The sequence below is a fragment of the Protopterus annectens genome, chromosome 6.part0 (genome assembly GCF_019279795.1).
Source record: "Protopterus annectens isolate FY-2018-M chromosome 6.part0, PAN1.0, whole genome shotgun sequence".
Classification (NCBI taxonomy): Eukaryota; Metazoa; Chordata; order Ceratodontiformes; family Protopteridae; genus Protopterus; species Protopterus annectens.
The window spans coordinates 1027280478-1027299646 of record NC_056737.1 but is presented as its reverse complement, the minus strand read 5'-3'; the positions used below and the strand labels follow the sequence as shown (position 1 = coordinate 1027299646).

The window sequence follows — 19169 nt, the reverse complement described above, 5'->3', positions numbered from 1 at the left end:
TCATCACTAAGGGCTTTTCATGCAGAAAAAAGGAGGTCATTGTTCTACTGTACTCATCCCTGATTAGACCCATTATAAAGTACAACACCCCGTTTGATATGTATCTCACAAGACATCTGCAACAGCTGGAAAGGCCGCAGAAATACCTCACTAAAAGAATAACAGGCTTAAAGCAGATGCCCTATACTGACCATCTAAAAAAATTCCAGCTATACTCTGTGGCATATCATCTACTCAGAGGCAATCTCTGCTTAACATACAAGGCCATGTCAAACCCTGAGCTGCTGGACATGCTCCACTTAAAGAAATCCCAATCCCTCAGAGCCACACGCTCTAGGGATCTACCCTTGTCATCACAATGAACAAAACATGCTGGAGGGATAGGTTCCTGACCCAGAGACTCCCCATACTCTGGAATAGACTGCCCATACATGTCAAGCAGACTGCCTCCTTGGATCTCTTCAAAAGGATCCTTGATGATTGGATGGGAGATTGGGAGATAGGAAATTCACCCAGGGGATCACGTCAGTCACCCTGCTAGACAGGGGTCCAGGGAAGTAAATATTGTGAAAAGAAATATCCAGGGAATTGTTATGGCTAGGCTTATATAGGCCCTAGGGCCGATAGCCTAGTACCAACCTATGAACCTATATGTACATATATATATATATATATATATATATATATATATATATATATATATATATATATATACACATTATATAATATATAATATTTATATTATGTATTTTATATACTGTGTATATATAAATTGCTACTTAACATCCCAACAAAAAAGGAAAGTTAGTAGCAATACTATATGAGTAGGGTGGGGTAAATGGTTAGGTTTGGTGAGATCCCCTTCACTAAGAGGATGGTTACCAGTGGAGTCCCTTGGGGTTCCAAATTGGGCCTGTTCCTCTTTAGCAGTTACTTCTTGAAAGTAGAGGCCAATGTCAAAGGCCTCTGGCTGACTAAGTTCACAGATGAATGTAAACTTGGAGGAGTCCTAGCAATTCCCCTCAACATACTAACATCTTACAAGAAAGTCTAACACAGACAAATAACTGGTGCCAAAGCCATGGCTTAAAATGTAATACCAAGAAATGCATAGTAGTACCTTTTGGGATTTTGGCCACCCTGGGAAACTACGTCATCAATAAAACAACCAAGAATAAACCCAGTAGTCAAGAATTTGGGAACACATGTGGATAGTAACCTAGACTTTGAACAACATGTGTCCAAGGTTGTAAGGAATTCATTCTACGTTGCTCGACTTATAAGTGAGGGCATGGCATCTATGTCCAAGTAAGTCATCGTTCCACTATATGCATCCTTCATCAGATCTATTACTGAGTATTACACTGCCTTTCATATGTACCTGACCAGGCACATACAACAACTGGAGCATAGTCTCTGTTTCTGAACTTTACCACTAAGAGGAATTGCAGTTTGTTATTTCTAGCCTCCTCATTGTTTCACTTCTAAACCTGGCCTTTCATATTGTGTCTCTGTATATTGTGGCACTAAACCCTGCTACGCTCACTTTTTGTATAGACTTTTTTCCCTTCTTTCCATTTGCTTTTATACTTAGTGAAGGTACCTCACCACTCAACTTTGTTGTTTTGCCTACTTCAGTAATCCTGTCCTTGCCAAACTTGTACTCACACTATCAGTATAAAATTGCAAAAGATGCAAACTTTCTCATATATGTAGCTTATCCTGCTTGGCTTGTTGCTTATGTACCGTTTCATTCTAACTGTATAAAATCATAAAATATGCTTTTATACTATATCTAATGTTAAAGCTTTGTGCTTATATACTGTCTATGTAAATATGAATGCTACTGTTACACTCATGATAATTGCTTGCAATTGATTTGTGGAGCTTTTCTTCCCGGGCCTCCACTGAAAATGAATATGCATCCAGACGGACTCTCCCAGTCAACAAATGTAAAATAAGTAAATAAATCTGCAAAGGTTCCTCACAAAAGGAATACAGAGCATAACCACAATGTCCTATGCAGAGCAACTCAAAGCCCTGTCTCTATATTCGGTTTCCTACAGACTACTGACAAGTGATCCGTGCCTGGCGTACAAGGCACCCTTGGATCCTACTCTGATGGACCTTTTGCATCTCCATAAAATGGACAGCATCAGAACTACTAGACTTAAGGACTTAAATTTCTCTTGCAACATAAATAGGACATGTTGGAGGAACAGATATATATCTCAGAGAATTCTCCTTTTCCAGAATCGCTCCCAATCCACGTAAAGCAGAATCCAACCCTAACCCTATTCAAATGTAACCTGGACCAATAGATGGAAAATTGAAAATTCATCTCTAGTCTGACACGCCTGTTTCTGATGGACAGATGTAGTAATTAAATCATGCCCAAACTTACACGGACCCACTTAAAATAACATCTAAGATATAATAACTCTAAGATACAGCAACTCATGGGACACATTTGGGTTGCATGGCTAGGCTAATAAAGGGGGTCTATATTACGAGATCGAAATCCTGTTTCAGCAAACACCACAAGACCGACACGTATAGAGCGAACTACAGTAATGGGGAACGTTCATAACCACAAAACACAAAATGTCAAAGTGTCATGGTTGGTCTGTCTGCAGTATAGCTCTGTAAGGTAAGTGTGGGATAGTTACGGATCTTAGGGTTAGGGTGCAAGTTAAGGTAAGTGCTTCGATAGGTAATGCATGTAAGATTCAGTGTAGGGTTAGAAGTAAGGTTTTGTTAACTGTATGTGTGTGGATTATTTGTTTTGTTTGGGTATATGTCTGTAGGGTAAGTGTGCGATAGTTACAGACCTTAGGGTTAGGGTGCGGGTTAAGGTAAGTGCATAGATAGTAATGTATGTAAGGTTTAGTGTAGGGTTAGAAGCAGGATTTGGTTAGTGTATGTATGTGTTTTATTTATTATGTTTGGGTATGTAGTATGTAGCGCGTGGTGGTGTTGGCCGACTGACAGTTCAAGATTTGAAAATTCGTGGTTTAGGGGATTCGGCGTATCTGTGGTTCAGGCTATTTGTGTCAATGTTGTGGTGTTTGATGATACGGGTTTTCAATTACGTAATGTAGACCCAATAAAGGCTGTAATGGTTCTTAGCCTAGCATAAACCTATGAACCTACAAGAAGATGCATTAAGAAGGATACAAATAGTCCAATATGTGGATCCTGGAGTAAAGGCTGTAGATGGTGAGATAACAGAAAAGTACAGGCATGCAAAGGATTAAACAAAGTTAAAGGTGGCAGCAACCTGAAAAAGATGAAACACAGTAAAACAGGAGAACAGTCTGAAGGCATTGCGTACTAACTCCAAGACACTATGGAGAAAACAGGGGAACAGTCTAAAGGCATTGTGTACTAACTCCAAGACACTATGGAGAAAACAGGGGAACAGTCTGAAGGCATTGTCTACTAACTCCAAGAAACTATGGACAAAACAGGGGAACAGTCTGAAGGCATTTTGTACTAACTCCAAGACACTATGTAGAAAACAGGGGAACAGTCTGAAGGCATTGTGTACTAACTCCAAGAAACTATGGACAAAACAGGGGAACAGTCTGAAGGCATTTTGTACTAACTCCAAGACACTATGGAGAAAACAGGGGAACAGTCTAAAGGCATTGTGTACTAACTCCAAGACACTATGGAGAAAACAGGGGAACAGTCTGAAGGCATTGTGTACTAACTCCAAGACACTATGGAGAAAACAGGGGAGCAGTCTGAAGGCATTGCGTACTAACTCCAAGACACTATGTAGAAAACAGGGGAACAGTCTGAAGGCATTGTGTACTAACTCCAAGACACTATGTAGAAAACAGGGGAACAGTCTGAAGGCATTGTGTACTAACTCCAAGACACTATGTAGAAAACAGGGGAACAGTCTGAAGGCACTGTGTACCAACTCCAAGACACTATGGAGAAAACAGGGGAACAGTCTGAAGGCATTGTGTACTAACTCCAAGACACTATGGAGAAAACAGGGGAACAGTCTGAAGGCACTGTGTACCAACTCCAAGACACTATGGAGAAAACAGGGGAACAGTCTGAAGGCATTGTGTACTAACTCCAAGACACTATGGAGAAAACAGGGGAGCAGTCTGAAGGCATTGTGTACTAACTCCAAGACACTATGGAGAAAACAGGGTAACCGTCTGAAGGCATTATGTACTAACTCCAAGACACTATGGAGAAAACAGGGGAGCAGTCTGAAGGCATTGTGTACTAACTCCAAGACACTATGGAGAAAACAGGGGAACAGTCTGAAGGCATTGTGTACTAACTCCAAGACACTATGGAGAAAACAGGGGAACAGTCTGAAGGCATTGTGTACTAACTCCAAGACACTATGGAGAAAACAGGGGAGCAGTCTGAAGGCATTTTGTACTAACTCCAAGACACTATGGAGAAAACAGGGGAACAGTCTGAAGGCATTTTGTACTAACTCCAAGACACTATGGAGAAAACAGGGTAACCGTCTGAAGGCATTGTGTACTAACTCCAAGACACTATGGAGAAAACAGGGTAACCGTCTGAAGGCATTATGTACTAACTCCAAGACACTATGGAGAAAACAGGGGAGCAGTCTGAAGGCATTGTGTACTAACTCCAAGACACTATGGAGAAAACAGGGGAACAGTCTGAAGGCATTGTGTACTAACTCCAAGACACTATGGAGAAAACAGGGGAGCAGTCTGAAGGCATTTTGTACTAACTCCAAGACACTATGGAGAAAACAGGGGAACAGTCTGAAGGCATTGTGTACTAACTCCAAGACACTATGGAGAAAACAGGGGAGCAGTCTGAAGGCATTTTGTACTAACTCCAAGACACTATGGAGAAAACAGGGGAACAGTCTGCAGGCATTGTGTACTAACTCCAAGACACTATGGAGAAAACAGGGGAGCAGTCTGAAGGCATTGTGTACTAACTCCAAGACACTATGGAGAAAACAGGGGAACAGTCTGAAGGCATTGTGTACTAACTCCAAGACACTATGGAGAAAACAGGGGAACAGTCTGAAGGCATTGTGTACTAACTCTAAGACACTGTGGAGAAGCACTTTTCACACACATAATTTGAGTATATTTTGTGAGGAAGTTATAACATTACAAAATCAGTAGGTATTTTATAATGAAAATGACAAAGATAAGTAATTTCTGTGCTGGATGGAATTCAGCTTGATTGATGTGCGAGTCATTAGACAACATATTTTATAAAAGAGTACTTCAATTTACCTCAGTTTATATTATTCATTTACTGATAACCTTTATACTGGTGTTGCATTTGATGTGGCTTTCACTTGACTTAACCAAGATATATGGTATGAGCCCTCATATTAAGATCTTACAAACTTTACAAAACTATAAGATTGGTTGGTTTATGGCAAACTGGGTCTGAGAGTAAGTCACCAAACCTTTGCTTTTTTAAGAATTCAAGATCACTTATCCACAGCATTTTATGTTTATAAACACCTGCCCCAACATTCTTTACCAGGACAGTTTTTGTTTTAGCATTTTTATGCGGTCATTCCCCTCTGTGAAAGCTATCTGGTGCAATAAATTTGCCAGTGACCAATACTTCAAAAGCAGCTAGACTGGTGGTAAACTTAGATGACCAAAAAGCTTTCAACACTGTTTAATTGCACTGTTTGTCTGATAAAAGCCTCAATAATTCCAATTTAACATCAAGACGTGTTCAGATGTATAATCTGTTGTTAATCATGTTCCATCTGGGGTAGGCAGCTACAGTGACTTGGCTGTTTGCAACTTTTAAAAGAAATGTATAAATGGTTACTAAAAATGTTATTTTATGAATACCATCCTGGATAACATTCATAGCAGGCACTTTAAGATTATGCTACAGTAATTTTGAAGATTTAGTAAGGCCATGCACTGTATATTGTATTTCTCCTTTCTTATATTCTAGATGTGACATTCAGTAGATGAAACGTATATAACATTTTTTGTATGGAAAATAACCACCATTACTAGTTTTAGTTGCATCAAATTACTACTTGGATAGACTCAGTTTTTGTTCTCTCTGCTATGAACTGACAGGATGCAAGAGAAATAATTTTAACTTTCAAATATTTAAAATATGTGCATTTAAATTGCTCTAACCTTCAATATACATGCTAAAAATACAAGGAATAGTGACAAATTCTTTGTACTTGAAATGACCTCATATCTAGTTTAAAGGACAGATATTCCAGTAAATGGTTTATGTACTGTGAAATAGTTTTCCTTAAATGTAAGTACATCAGAATATTGAACCCAGATTCAGAATTCAAGAGTAAACTTGATTCTTTGTTTTTCAAATGGGATATTTAAACCAGTATCACTGGGATACAATTACACTGATAGTCTTTGCTGAGTTTTGAGTTCTCAGATCAAAAATACTAAAATGATGCAATGCTGAAAACTGAGTGTGATATCAGGAGACAGAATATTATCCATGGAACCCCTGCATATCCGTTATGTTGGAGGTAAATTACATGGTGCAGCCAAAGACAGGATATTCCTTATGGAAAAGCTGCTTATTCATCAGTTGGAGGGTACATCAGATGGCATATCCAAAAACAACATGCTCACTGAGCCAGTGTTTATCTGTTATATACAGGACTGAATGGATGATATATTCAGAGACAGAATATCCTTATGGACCATTGCTTATTCATTATATGGTGAGTGCATTGGACGGTATAGTAAGATGAAGGGTATCCCTTGTGGAACCAATGCTGTCCATTACGTGGATGATGAAGTAAACTAGACTGGCCATGCAATGCCTTCTTGTGATATTTTCTACCTACATTTTAGCAACAGAAAGCAAAGAGGTAAATTCCTGAGCCCAGCATTTGTGTATCTTTTTGTCTATAACAGAATTTGAAGAGGAGTCCATTTCAGGTGCTTGACACATGCAGACCTCTCTTTTTGTTTCCTGTGTTGGCCTTCACTGAACAATTCATTTCATCATGGAAATAGGTTCTACAAACTGGTTCTCAGCATTTTGGAGATAGCTGGAACTGTTGCTTAAAGTGGCAAATTTTGTGAATTTTAAATTGACTTAAGAGTTGGGAATGATAAGCCTAAAACTACCTGTAATAAATTCTTGTTTTGTTTTTGAAAGAGCTGTAAAAGGGCAGATGATGGTAGCAGGCAGGCTGACAAGCGCAGATAATTATGCAAAAGGAGCATCAAGAGAAACACCAATCAGAGACGTGCAAATGGTGCGGACTGAACCATCTCACGATGTTAATTGGTGCGGACTGAACCATTTCACCATCTTAATGCACTGAACCATCTCACGATGTTAATTGATGCGGACTGAACCATCTCACGATGTTAATTGATGTGGACTGAACCATCTCACGATGTTAATTGGTGCGGACTGAACCATTTCACCATCTTAATGCACTGAACCATTTCACCATCTTAATGCATAATTCCCAGTGTGCTCTATTCTGCATTAATTTCTGCATGTCCTTTGGATTTCTAGTACCATGATGGGAGTGGACCACATTCCTAAGTCAGGGTGTGATTAAAGCTCATAAAATCAGTATTGTTTCAGTCTTTGATGTTAGCCAAGAATGCTTTTCTTATCACCTGCAATGTGCCTAGAATTGCCATCTTCTGCTGTTCTTGTTGGGTTACATGCATTAGTAGCATATTTAACTATACTTGTAAACTTTTTTATTAGTCCTGTTGTCCTACCGCTATTGGAACTGTCTTGGTATCTCTACAATACCCGGGTGCAGCAGTTTCAGTGATTAATGATACTTTTGTCTTTTTTTCTTGGACAACTATGTCTTTTTTTTTTGAACTGTTGGTAATGAGTGATCCCATGTGATATATACTTCATTCTCGATAATGCTTTGTGGTTCATGTTTCTAATACTTTTCAACTACTGCAGTACTGTAATGTTTAGACAATCCCTAATGCAACATAGGTGCATAGGTTCTTAGGTGGACTAGGCTAATGACCACTAAGGCCCTTATAAGCCCAGCCATGCAACTCAAAGGTGACCCACAAATCTGATTTATATATGGGATGATTTATTGACTGCCTCTGCCCATCAGAGACATCAATTGGTCCAAGTTGTGCTTAAATAGGGATAGGAAGGAACTCTGTTTCACATAGATGGGAAGCCTGTTCCAGAGAATGGGAATTCTCTGGGAAACATATCTGTCTCTCCTATTTTGTCTATTTATGTCAGAAACAAAATTTAGATATTTTAATGTAGCAGTTCTGTTGCTGTCCGTTTTGTGGATGTGCAAAACATTTATCAAAATTGAGTCCAGGGATGCCTTGCATGCCAGGCAAGGATCACCTCTCAGAAGTCAGTATGATACTAAGTAAAGATGCAGGTTTAACTCACTTTTGCTTATTCCCTGCAATTTGTAACAAACCTCTGTGGACATTTTAGTTGCTGCATGTGTCTGCTGAGGTAGCTACCAAAAGGGCACTATACTCTATGATGGGTCTGATGAGGGCCAAGTACAGAGGTATGATAACCTCTGTGGGTCTGCTGCTGCTTATAAGTTGAGCAACATAGAAGTATTTTCTTAATACCTTGGACACATGTTGGCTGAAGGCTAGGTTACTATCTTTAGGAGTTCCAAGATCCCTGACTACTGAATCAACATTTAGGGGTGTTTTATTGATGAAGTAGTTACATAGGTGGTCAACTTCCCAAATGGTACTATAATGCATTTCTTGGTATTTAGTTTTAACAGATGGCTTTGGTACCAAATGTTTATGTTAGACCTTCCTGTCAGCTGTTCTCATCTTGGGGAGATTGTGTCTGCTTCCAGTTTGCAATCATCTGTGAACTTGGTTAACCAGAGGCTTTTGACATCCGAGAAGTAGACTTTGACATCTGAGAAGTAGATGCCAAAGGGGAGTGAGCCTAGCTCAGAGCACTGGGAGACTCCACTGATCTAGGTAGGCAGTATACACCATTTTCACCACATACTTTTCAAAGAAGTCCAACAGATTCAGTAAACAAGACCTTCCTTTGACAAAGCCAAACTGGGATGGCTCCAGTGTCTGGAGGTCTCCTATATCCTTCTTGACAAATTCAATGATACTTTTTTTCCATGGTGTTGCAAATAAGGCTAGTCAGTCTAATGGGTCTGTAGTTTCCAGGATCTGTTGAACGCCTTCCCTTATGAAGAGGGATGACCATCGCAGTCCTCCATTCATGTGGCATAAAGCCTGGTTTAAGAGTATAGTTAAATAATAACTGCAGGGGCTCTGATAAGTCATATTTTGGACTGTTCAGGAGCCATCTTGGGATGTTATTGGGGCCCACTGAGGCTGTGTTCTTGGCTATAGTGAGCAACTGGGTACCTACTCCCTAGTTACATTTGGAGAGGTTATATTTGAGGGTATTTCTTGGGGATGGCTGTGGGTGAGGAGGGGATAAAGTTGGAACTGAATTTATCCACTAAGAGGTTTACTATATCATCAGGCACAGTGACTGTGTCACCATTAACCACCAGTTCAGCACATTGCTGTGTGCTGCCCTTTAAGTTTCTGCCATAGATGTGGAAGGCCTTAAGGTTATCTTTCACTTGGGAGGATACTTGGGAGGATATCTTAACCTCAAAACCGGCTTTGCTTGACATAATTAGCCCACTTATTTCCCTATATCGTTTGATGCAATAGTTTTATCTTTATGGGAATTATCCTTCCAGATTTTTGCCACATTTTTTCCCCTTTTATATCTTGTTTAATGTGGGATGCCACCAGTGCAGTTTGTTTCTGGGGCTATTCCTGGGCTTACATCTAGTGGGTATAGCAGCCTCAGTGTAGTGACTGACATGACTGTGCAGAGTTTCTGAGAGCAATTCATCATAGATTGCTGTGTTTTCAGGGTTTGGAGGGGCACTAATTTCGACAAAACATCACTTAAAAAGTTAATTTACCTTGGAATAGTTCTTGTTATGGATTTTAATGGGAACACTGAGATGATTTTGATTTCCTACGTGACAGCTTTGTTGTTGGACCATACCAGGAGGATGAGACATTTTGAGGGGGATGCACATTCTCCCATATTTGTAAGCACATGGTCCAGTATGTTACAGCTTCTAAAGGGGGAGTATTCAGTATTTAGTCAAGGGTGTTTGTATTTACAAAGTCCAGGAATCTTTGTGCCTGTAGATTTGAGTCCATGTAGGATTCCCAGTCTATAGAGGGGTAGTTAAAGTCTCCCATGAGTAGGGGATTCGATTGGATGGTAAGTGTCTCCAGTAGGTCCAAATATGCATTGTGAGCTTCTTGTGACATGGAAGGTGGTCTATCACTAGGATATTACAGGGGATTTTGTCTATGTCGGAGCTATACTTCTTGTGACATGGAGGGTGGTCTATCGCTAGGGTATTACAGGGGATTTTGTCTATGTCGGAGCTGTACTTCTTGTGACATGGAAGGTGGTCTATCGCTAGGATATTACAGGGGATTTTGTCTATGTCGGAGCTGTACTTCTTGTGACATGGAAGGTGGTCTATCACTAGGATATTACAGGGGATTTTGTCAATGTCGGAGCTGTACTTCTTGTGACATGGAAGGTGGTCTGTCGCTAGGATATTACAGGGGATTTTGTCTATGTCGGAGCTGTACATGGAGAAACTCCAGCATGTCATCCTGTCTGACCACCCTAGAGGTATGCTTGTTATTGATGTATAGTGAGACACCTCCACCTTTAGTAACTGTCTGTGCAGCTACTGGTTTAAAACTGTGGAAGGCACTGAAGCCTTGCACTGCTAGGGTACAGTCTGCCTGTTTGAACCATGTCTCAGTAACTGCACAAATGTCTGTATTATCAAGTGTGAAGAGGGCTTGGAGGGAGTGTAATTTTTTTTTTTATTTAGGCTCCTGGCATTGAAGAGAAACAGCTTCAGGTTCAGTTGAATTGATTTTGCTATGCTGGTAGATTTGTCATTTTGGCATTGTGTAAGAGAGGTACTATGGGGTGGATAAAGTTTTAGCCAGTATTCAACAGCCTAGAGGGGAAAGTGTAGACCATTCCTGGAAAAACAATGCAGTCTGTTAGCCATGTCCCCACAAGCTAACGAATATTGGATGCCCTTAAAATGACATTGTAAAAACAGCTAAATGTCGAATTGAATCATTTTTGCTCATATTGTGGCATCATCCTCAGTGATGTAATATGCTGCTTAGTGCTAGGCTCGTACCAGCCTGAGACACATAATATGAGAACTCCATAATGTCTCTCATCATATAATTAAGGGTACATCTCAGGTCATTTACACCTACATGGTCTATGATGGAATCATACTGGTACCTGTGGCGTAATGACTGGAGCACATGCGGGATTTAGCGGATCTTGTCTCCAGATAAACAGCAAACAATTATCTTTATCTTGATCGACCTGGTTAGAGGGGCATTGGTATATCTTACAATGGTGTTCCCTATGATGGGAGTCCTGGGAAGTGTGTTTGCTTGTCTGATGGGCTCAGTGTTTGGGAGTCCACTGACAGTGACAATACGTGTGGTGTTAGTCATTGATTTTTGAGTGATTTTGGGCTTTCTGAGACATAGCTTTGTCAACAGGCAGTCTAGATGACCTTTGTTATTTCAGAAGATTGCTTTTAAGTGTCTCAGCATATTTTAGTCTATGTGTGTGCTATGTGAGGTGAATGTTGTGTGCATGGTTTTGACAGTCTGGTGTGCACTCGTATGTGAGAGTTTACTCTTTTTGTGTCATTGTGTAAGTGCACCTCTTGCATACTGTGTCCACTTCTTTAAGGATGAAGTGGTTGTCAGCAAGCATGAGACAATTGCTACATTGTATCAAGATGCCCACATCTACCAAGCTGGCCACAGAAAAGTTAGGAAATTGCATATCCATACTGTCCAGTCCTTTGATTTGTGAGCTACAAGGGGGTGGAGGTTAAAAGGCTACTACGGGTGCTTTGTTAATGCAGACTAATAAAGGTGCTTTACTGGGCCCTTTAGCAGTACCAAACTTGTAGGAATGCAACAATCAAGAACCAACAAAAATACAAAATAGCAAATTATACAGTAACACTGTCAGCAAAGCTTCTCAAAAGTACACTTCTTAGCACTCAGACAGTACAATATCAGAGTACTTGAAAACAATTTAAAGTGCAAAAATACCATCAGATAAAGCAGTTAAAGTGCAAAACAGCAACAAGTCTTTTATCTGCCAAGGATCGCACCTGACTTATTCAGGACCCTCTCATATTATGGGAGGGATGCTAACCAGATGGTAGCTCTGTGAAAATGATGATTTGTAGTAGGGAAGGTTAAGTTAAGAACAATACTTGTTTGCTGAGTGCTCAGTCAGTTTTCTAAATCTGTGTAAACCAATAGGAGATAAAAGTACTTAGCTTACACAACTGACAACAGCAATCAGAGGGAGGGAGGGGCTTCTGAATCTATGTAAACCAATGGGAGGGAAAGCTACTTAGCTTACACAACTGACAACAGCAATCAGAGGGAGGGAGGGGCTTCTGAATTTATGTAAACCAAAGGGAGGGAAAGGTACTTAGCTTACACAACTGACAATGGCAATCAAAGAGGGAGGGAGGGGCTTTGGCAGTCAGATTACCAGAATGGGCGAAAGCCAGAGACACTGGCTTTTCAAACCACATCAACAAAAGGGTGGGAAAGTTGGGGAAAAGTCAAGCTGGTTACTTTGTTCATCTGTTTTACCAATCTTCCAACATTTTGGGTCTTATTTACTTTCTGTAAGCTGTTTGTTTTTATCTACCTTAATATGGCACTCTGTCAATATTAAATTAAGCATGTCTTCTCAGAGATCATTTTCTTCTAGGTGAGAGCATGTTCTTTCTATGTTTCCTGTGAGTATTCTACAGAAAGTTCCAGATCATTTTCCTGTGTCATATCCTTTTCAGATGCACCCTTCTACATCTGCTGCTCCTTTATATGGGGGAGCATTGGCCTATTAGTTTGCAACATTACCTGCATCAGAGTTACCACTGTTTCCTACTTCTGCCTTTCCACTGTAGTTCTAACTAGAATTTTGTGCCAGTTTCCTACAGAAAACTCCAGAGCATCATCATGTGGAAAATCCTCTTCTTCTGTCTCTCCTCCACCCACTGCGACAATGCCTGTGCTAGAGTTTCCACACTAAATCCTTCACTTTGCAGATAATCCATAACTTTGATCTCTTTGTTTTGTATGATATTGTGATGTCCTTACTGTATCTCTGTGTTCACAAATGGAGCTTATCTCCTCGGGCCTCCACTGAAAATGGACATACAATCCAGCTGGACTAGCCCGGTTAACAAATGTAAAATAAATAAAATAAAATGTTTAACTTCTAGCTTCTGTCCTTTTTTTCTATATTGCTCCTTTGTGATCTCATGTTTGTATTGTGAAATGTTGCATATATGTGTGCTTTCCCCATATTTTGTGTATTTCTCTTCAAATATCTTTATGCCTGCATGTTTGTGCAGATTAGTTTGCCTGGTTGCTTATATTTGTCACTATATCGGATGTGCTTGTCTTTATCTTGTCCTTTTGCTTCTTTTTTATATCTTCAAAAAGCTCTGTTTTTGTTGTTTACATTTTCTCACTTCCTTTTCTTTCTTCAAATGTCTTGCTGAATCTTTCTGAATATCCTGTAACTGGAAATTCTCAGCTTCTTGTGTAATAATATTGAGGGTAATTAGTATGTGAGTGGTAGTGGGATCAATCGGCAAAGGGTTTAATCTCAAATGGGCTAATTGGTTAGGCTTAAAATGGCCCACAAGGGCAGTTAGGCTAGTACTACTCTGTAAACCTGAAGCAAAAATACATATTTTTTTCCTTATCCACAATAGTCCACTTTGTCATCTCTATGGCTATATTTTGAGCTGTCAGATTTTGTGATTATTTTTGACTACTTCTTCCTTCTACCTTGGGGGAGGGGGCATCCTCCTCCTGAACCTGGTCTAACCTAGTGGCAGGAATGTTTCCATGTAGTGAGGATTCTATACTGTCTTGTTTCCAGTCCTGGCACCACTGTGCACCCCAGGATTAAGTACCCCCCCCCTAAGATCTGTGCAACCAGATGTGGGTTTTTTTCAACCTACCTTTCTCCATGCTGTATAAAAATATAGTCAATATATCAGTACCATCTTGGTGAGATCTGTGAAAATCGGGTTCATCATATGAAGGTCATCACCAAGACTTGAGGATGAATTCAGTTGCAGCAATACTATCCTTTTCCTGCTGATTTCATCTCTCTATTCAGACCCCTAATACCTGTATATGGTGTGGGTTACTCAGTGTCCGGGAAGAGGCACTGGGTTGTGGGATTGCCAAAATTGTACTACATATTGATATACTAGAGCTTCGGTGGACATTACGGAAGTCTTTTCACTGCCTTGAGACATAGAGAATATTTCACCGTGATGGAAATGTACAGCATAAGCTGATTCAGTATTGTGCATACATTCAACCCTAGACATTCCAGGAGAGCTGGGCACTTTGACTGATCTAACCTGATAGAATTTCCTAGAATCTTATTTCTTATCCTCACTCCCAGCTGGGTTCAAGACCCAGGCACCCTATCAACACATTTGTTTTCCCTTGAGGGTTATAGCTCGCCCTTTCCTTCTCTAATTATGGTCAGGGCCATATGAACCTACTCATTCCTTTTTGGAGGCAACTCTCAGACCCCAGCATGCCATCCTACACGTGATAGTACCCTCCCCCAACCTAACTCTTTTCCAGTTACAGTTACTGCTCTAGGCAGACTCTCGCTGCATGTCTATGTTTAACATGGGACTCTGTCCCTCTGGCTTACATGTGGCATAACCTGCAGCTATCTGCAATACTGTGACACCCCTGTTTAGGTCAGTGGTGCACCAAGTCATATTGTTTGCCTCCACTCAGGATGGGGGAGCCAGCAACAACTGCTCACTGTGACCCTACCATCCCTTCATTCTTCCAGTCCCTAAGTTTCTCATCAACCCAAGATGAAACTTGCAAAAAATGTTTGTTTTTTTTTTCATTTGAACTGTTTACCGGGTAAAATCAAAAATGTTCTCACATCTTTAATCAAACATGTGATTGACTGGGAGTGAGTCATATTTTGGTGGAGTATTGTGAAGTATTGGTCATATGAGCAATGTTTTTGCTATGTGTATGCAGAAAACATGTATGTTCAGCAAATAACCTGTTTCCTGCTGATGACATATTGTTTATTTTCTAACCTATTTTCCAGCAGTATCTACGATCCAAAGACAACATTTCGATCGTGTGATAAGTGGTGAGTGCCATACCTTACACATGCAGAAAATGTTTCCAAATATATTTGTTTTCAGAACTTCTACAGATTACTTTTTCATAACTAGCAAACAGCTAAATATTACATAAAGGCTTTCTTTAAGGACCAACTAAAATAGTTTTGCTATAAAGTCTGTGTGTCTCAGCCTATGCACACTCAAAATGTTTGTATGTTGACTGTTTTTAGTCCACTATATCTGGAAGCTGTCTCAAGAAATACATTTCTGAATAAATTATTCTTTTTGACAGTGACCTTTTATTTTCTCTGAGCAAATACAACTACTGGTATTATCTGCATAAAATAGTGCATAATTCTGGCCTTCTTTTGTTACTAATGCTTAACATTTTGCTTATTAAGTTATACCAGCATGAGCCTTTTTTTAACGTGACAATAATGTTACTGTTGTTACTTAAAAATAGACTATTGAATAGAATACTGATCGGTATTTTGACTGTTGATATACCTATATCTATCTATATGTGTGTGTGTGTGTGTGTGTGTGTGTGTATATATATATATATATATATATATATATATATATATCTATGGATTCACTATGTAATTTCAGAATACCGAAATTCCGAATTTCATCACGCTTCTGGTTTACCGGTATTTCATGACTTCGCTATTATAATTTCGAAATACTGAAATTCGTGATTTCAGCATTTCGAAATTAAATAGGGAACCCGTATATATATATATATATATATATATATATATATATATATATATAGACAGAGAGAGAGAGAGAAAGAGAAATACAAGTATATAATGTATATCTATATATCACTCTCTTTGTGTTATACACACACACACACACACACACACACACACACACACACACACACACACACACATGTATCTATATATCTATTCCACCAAGATGGCTTTTTTTTTTATTTAGTTCAGTATTTCTTCCTAGTGGGTACAGCAGCCTCTATGCAGCTATTAACATGCTTGTATGGGGTTTCTGTGAACAGTTTTGCATAAGCAGCAGTGTTCTCAGGGTTTGTGGGGGCTTGGACTTTGCCAGGTTCTCACTTAATAGCAGGAGGTTATCCTTAGAATAGTTACTGAATATTCTAGGGTTAGCTGGGGGGCCCAGGTTTTATTTTTACTTCAAAGGAGACCATTTTGTGGTCTGATCTTCCCAGGGAAGACATTACAATAGGGTGTGTGCAGCAGTCTTCCATATTAGTGAGGACCAGATCCAGTATGGTTGCACCCCTGGTAGGTGTATTGACTATATGGTCCAGGGAGTTTGTGTTTACAAAATCCATCAATCTCTGTGCCTGTACACACACACTCTGGCTAGGCTTATAAATGCCCTAGGGCAGATAGCCTAGTACGAACCTATGAACCTATATGGTGTTGTATAGGATTCCCAGTTAATAGTGGGGTAATTAAAATTTCCCATGAATATGGTATTGGGTTGGATAGTTAGTGTTTCTAATATGTTTAAATACATTGTATGGGTTTTCTAGGTCATGGGGGGTGGCCTATAACTGGCAAGGAAGTGATACTGGATTTTACCTATGGTGATTTCAACATGGAGTAGCTCAAGTGCATTGTCCTGTGTGACCAGCCTTGAGGTATATTTATTTTTAGGTAAATAGAGACACCTCCACCTTTAATCCCTGTCTGTGTGGTAGCTGGTCTAAATGTCTGGAAGATGTTATAATCTTGCACTGTTGGTGTGCTCTCCATGGCTTTAAACCACGTCTCAGTGACCACACAGATGTCAGCATTCTCTAGGGAAAAGAGCTTCTGGGGAGTAGAGTTTTTTGTTTAGATTCCTAGCACTGAGCAGTAATACCTTTAGAGTTCTTTGGTTTTGATTTGCTATGTCAGAAGTACTTTCAGTTTGGCATTGCCTAAAAAAGGCACTGTGGGGGAAGACAATGTTTTAGCTAATATTCAAAAGCCTAGAGGGGAGAGGTGCAGACCATCCCTGGAAAAGCAGTATGGTCTGTTGACCATCTCCTTCCAAGCTGACAAATATTGCATCCCCTTACAATGACACCATAAACTAAGCCAATTATTAAAGTAAATCATCTTTTGTTCGTATTGTGGCATCATCCTTGGAGAAGGTAAAATGCTGCTTAATGCTAGGCTTGTACCAGCCTGAGACACATATTCCAAGGGCTCTATGATGTCTCTGATCATATAGTCTAGGGGGTACATCTCAGGTCATTTACTCTCACATATACTATGACTAAGTCATACTGTTACTTGTGGTCCAATGACCTGAGTGCATATGTAATGTGGTGGACCCTAGCCCCTGATAAGCAACCGACGGTGGCTTTCTCCTTACTCAGCCTGGTAAGATGGACATCAGTGTGTCTCACAATGGACTCTCCAATGACCAGAGTGTTAGATTGTGTGGTGGCTAGCCTTATGGTTTTAGAGGTAGAGGCTCCATGAGTTATTGTTCTATGTGTTGATGTGGCTGCTGTTTTGAAAGAGTGTATTTGGGGCTGCTGAGGATATTTGTTATGTATACGTCATCTATGAGGTCTTTGTGGTTGAGGAAGGGTTGCATTTAAGTGCCTCAGCATACGTGGGTCTATATGTTTATTTTTAATTGTGTGTGATGGGTGCTGCATATGTACTACTGACAACCTTATTGACATTAGGAGTACTTTTATGTGAGAGTTTTGCCTCCAGTGACATTGTATAAATACATATCTCACATGCTATATCAGTTTGTTTGAGAATTAACTGGTTATCAGTAATCATGAGGCAATTTCTACATCGCCTCAAGATGCCCATGTCCACCGCGATGATAATGGTGATAGTGGAAAGTTCATGTCCGTGGCAACACCAGCGTGATGATAATGGTGATAGTGGAAAGTTCATGTCCGTGGCAACACCACCACGATGATAATGTTGATAGTGGAAAGTTCATGTCCTTGGCAACAGACTCTTTTCTTATTAATTAGATAGCTGGAGTGAGAATATCAATCACTGTCCAGAGTATCCGAATTGTAACTATGCGGACAGTGCTTGTCACTGCAAACTAGTTGTCCTGTGTGCAACTAGGTATTGGAGAAATTTCAATCATGCTGTTACAGGAAAAATGGCATTCAATGTGTCTGAGTCTGAAAATTTAAGAATGAAGTATTTAGGCAGATATTCTGAAGTTAGAAACAAATCAAGCAGTACTTACTGAAAACAAAGAATTAGCTTGTCAAGAATGATGAAAAGAGGGGAGTCGCATGAATGGCTATCACTTCACTACTAGTAGTGCTGGTCTCACCACAGCTTCTCTCTCCTAGGAAACAATGCTCCTTTGCTTCTTCTCTCACCAGAAGCAAAATGTTAGCACTAATCCCAAGATGAGAAGCAGAACACAGCCTGTTTGGTGATTCACAGTATTGTCCTCGATGATTCAAGGGTCTGTAGGCTAGTTTTAGCCTTTTCCTGGTAGATGCCTTGAATAGCAATCAGACCAGTCAGGAATGTTAAGCACAGGCAATTACTGTCCAACCAGAAACAGTCAGGAATTACTGCACTCTGCTCCTTTCTCATCAGGAGCAAATATAAGCACAAATTCCAAGCTGTCACATATGAAGCGGTTATTAGGCTTTCTGATGATCATCAGCCTCCAAGAAATAATTTTCCTGTGCTCCTTCTGTCATCAAGAGAAAACAGAAACACTAATCCCAAGATGACTACTGAGAGGCAGAATGTGGGCTCTCCAATAACTGGTGGCTTTGCAATAGATGTTTAATGGTAAGATGAACAAATGGGTTAATATTATAAACACTGCAGTGTGCATTAAGCAGTTAGATATGCAAAACAGGGTAAGTAAAGTTTCAGCTGTCTAAGTGGAGAGCCACTAACTTTAAAAGAAA

The 19169-nt window shown here is 39.9% G+C and overlaps 1 protein-coding gene across 1 annotated transcript in view; it reads left to right on the top strand.

Moving 5' to 3' along the window:
• LOC122804652 (inter-alpha-trypsin inhibitor heavy chain H3-like) overlaps window positions 1-19169 on the top strand; it is a 1432534-nt gene that overhangs the window by 1190000 nt on the left and 223365 nt on the right. The window contains exon 17 of the mRNA XM_044074635.1: window positions 15250-15294. Coding sequence (XP_043930570.1) covers window positions 15250-15294 — 45 coding nt within the window. The remainder of the gene's footprint in view (window positions 1-15249; window positions 15295-19169) is intronic.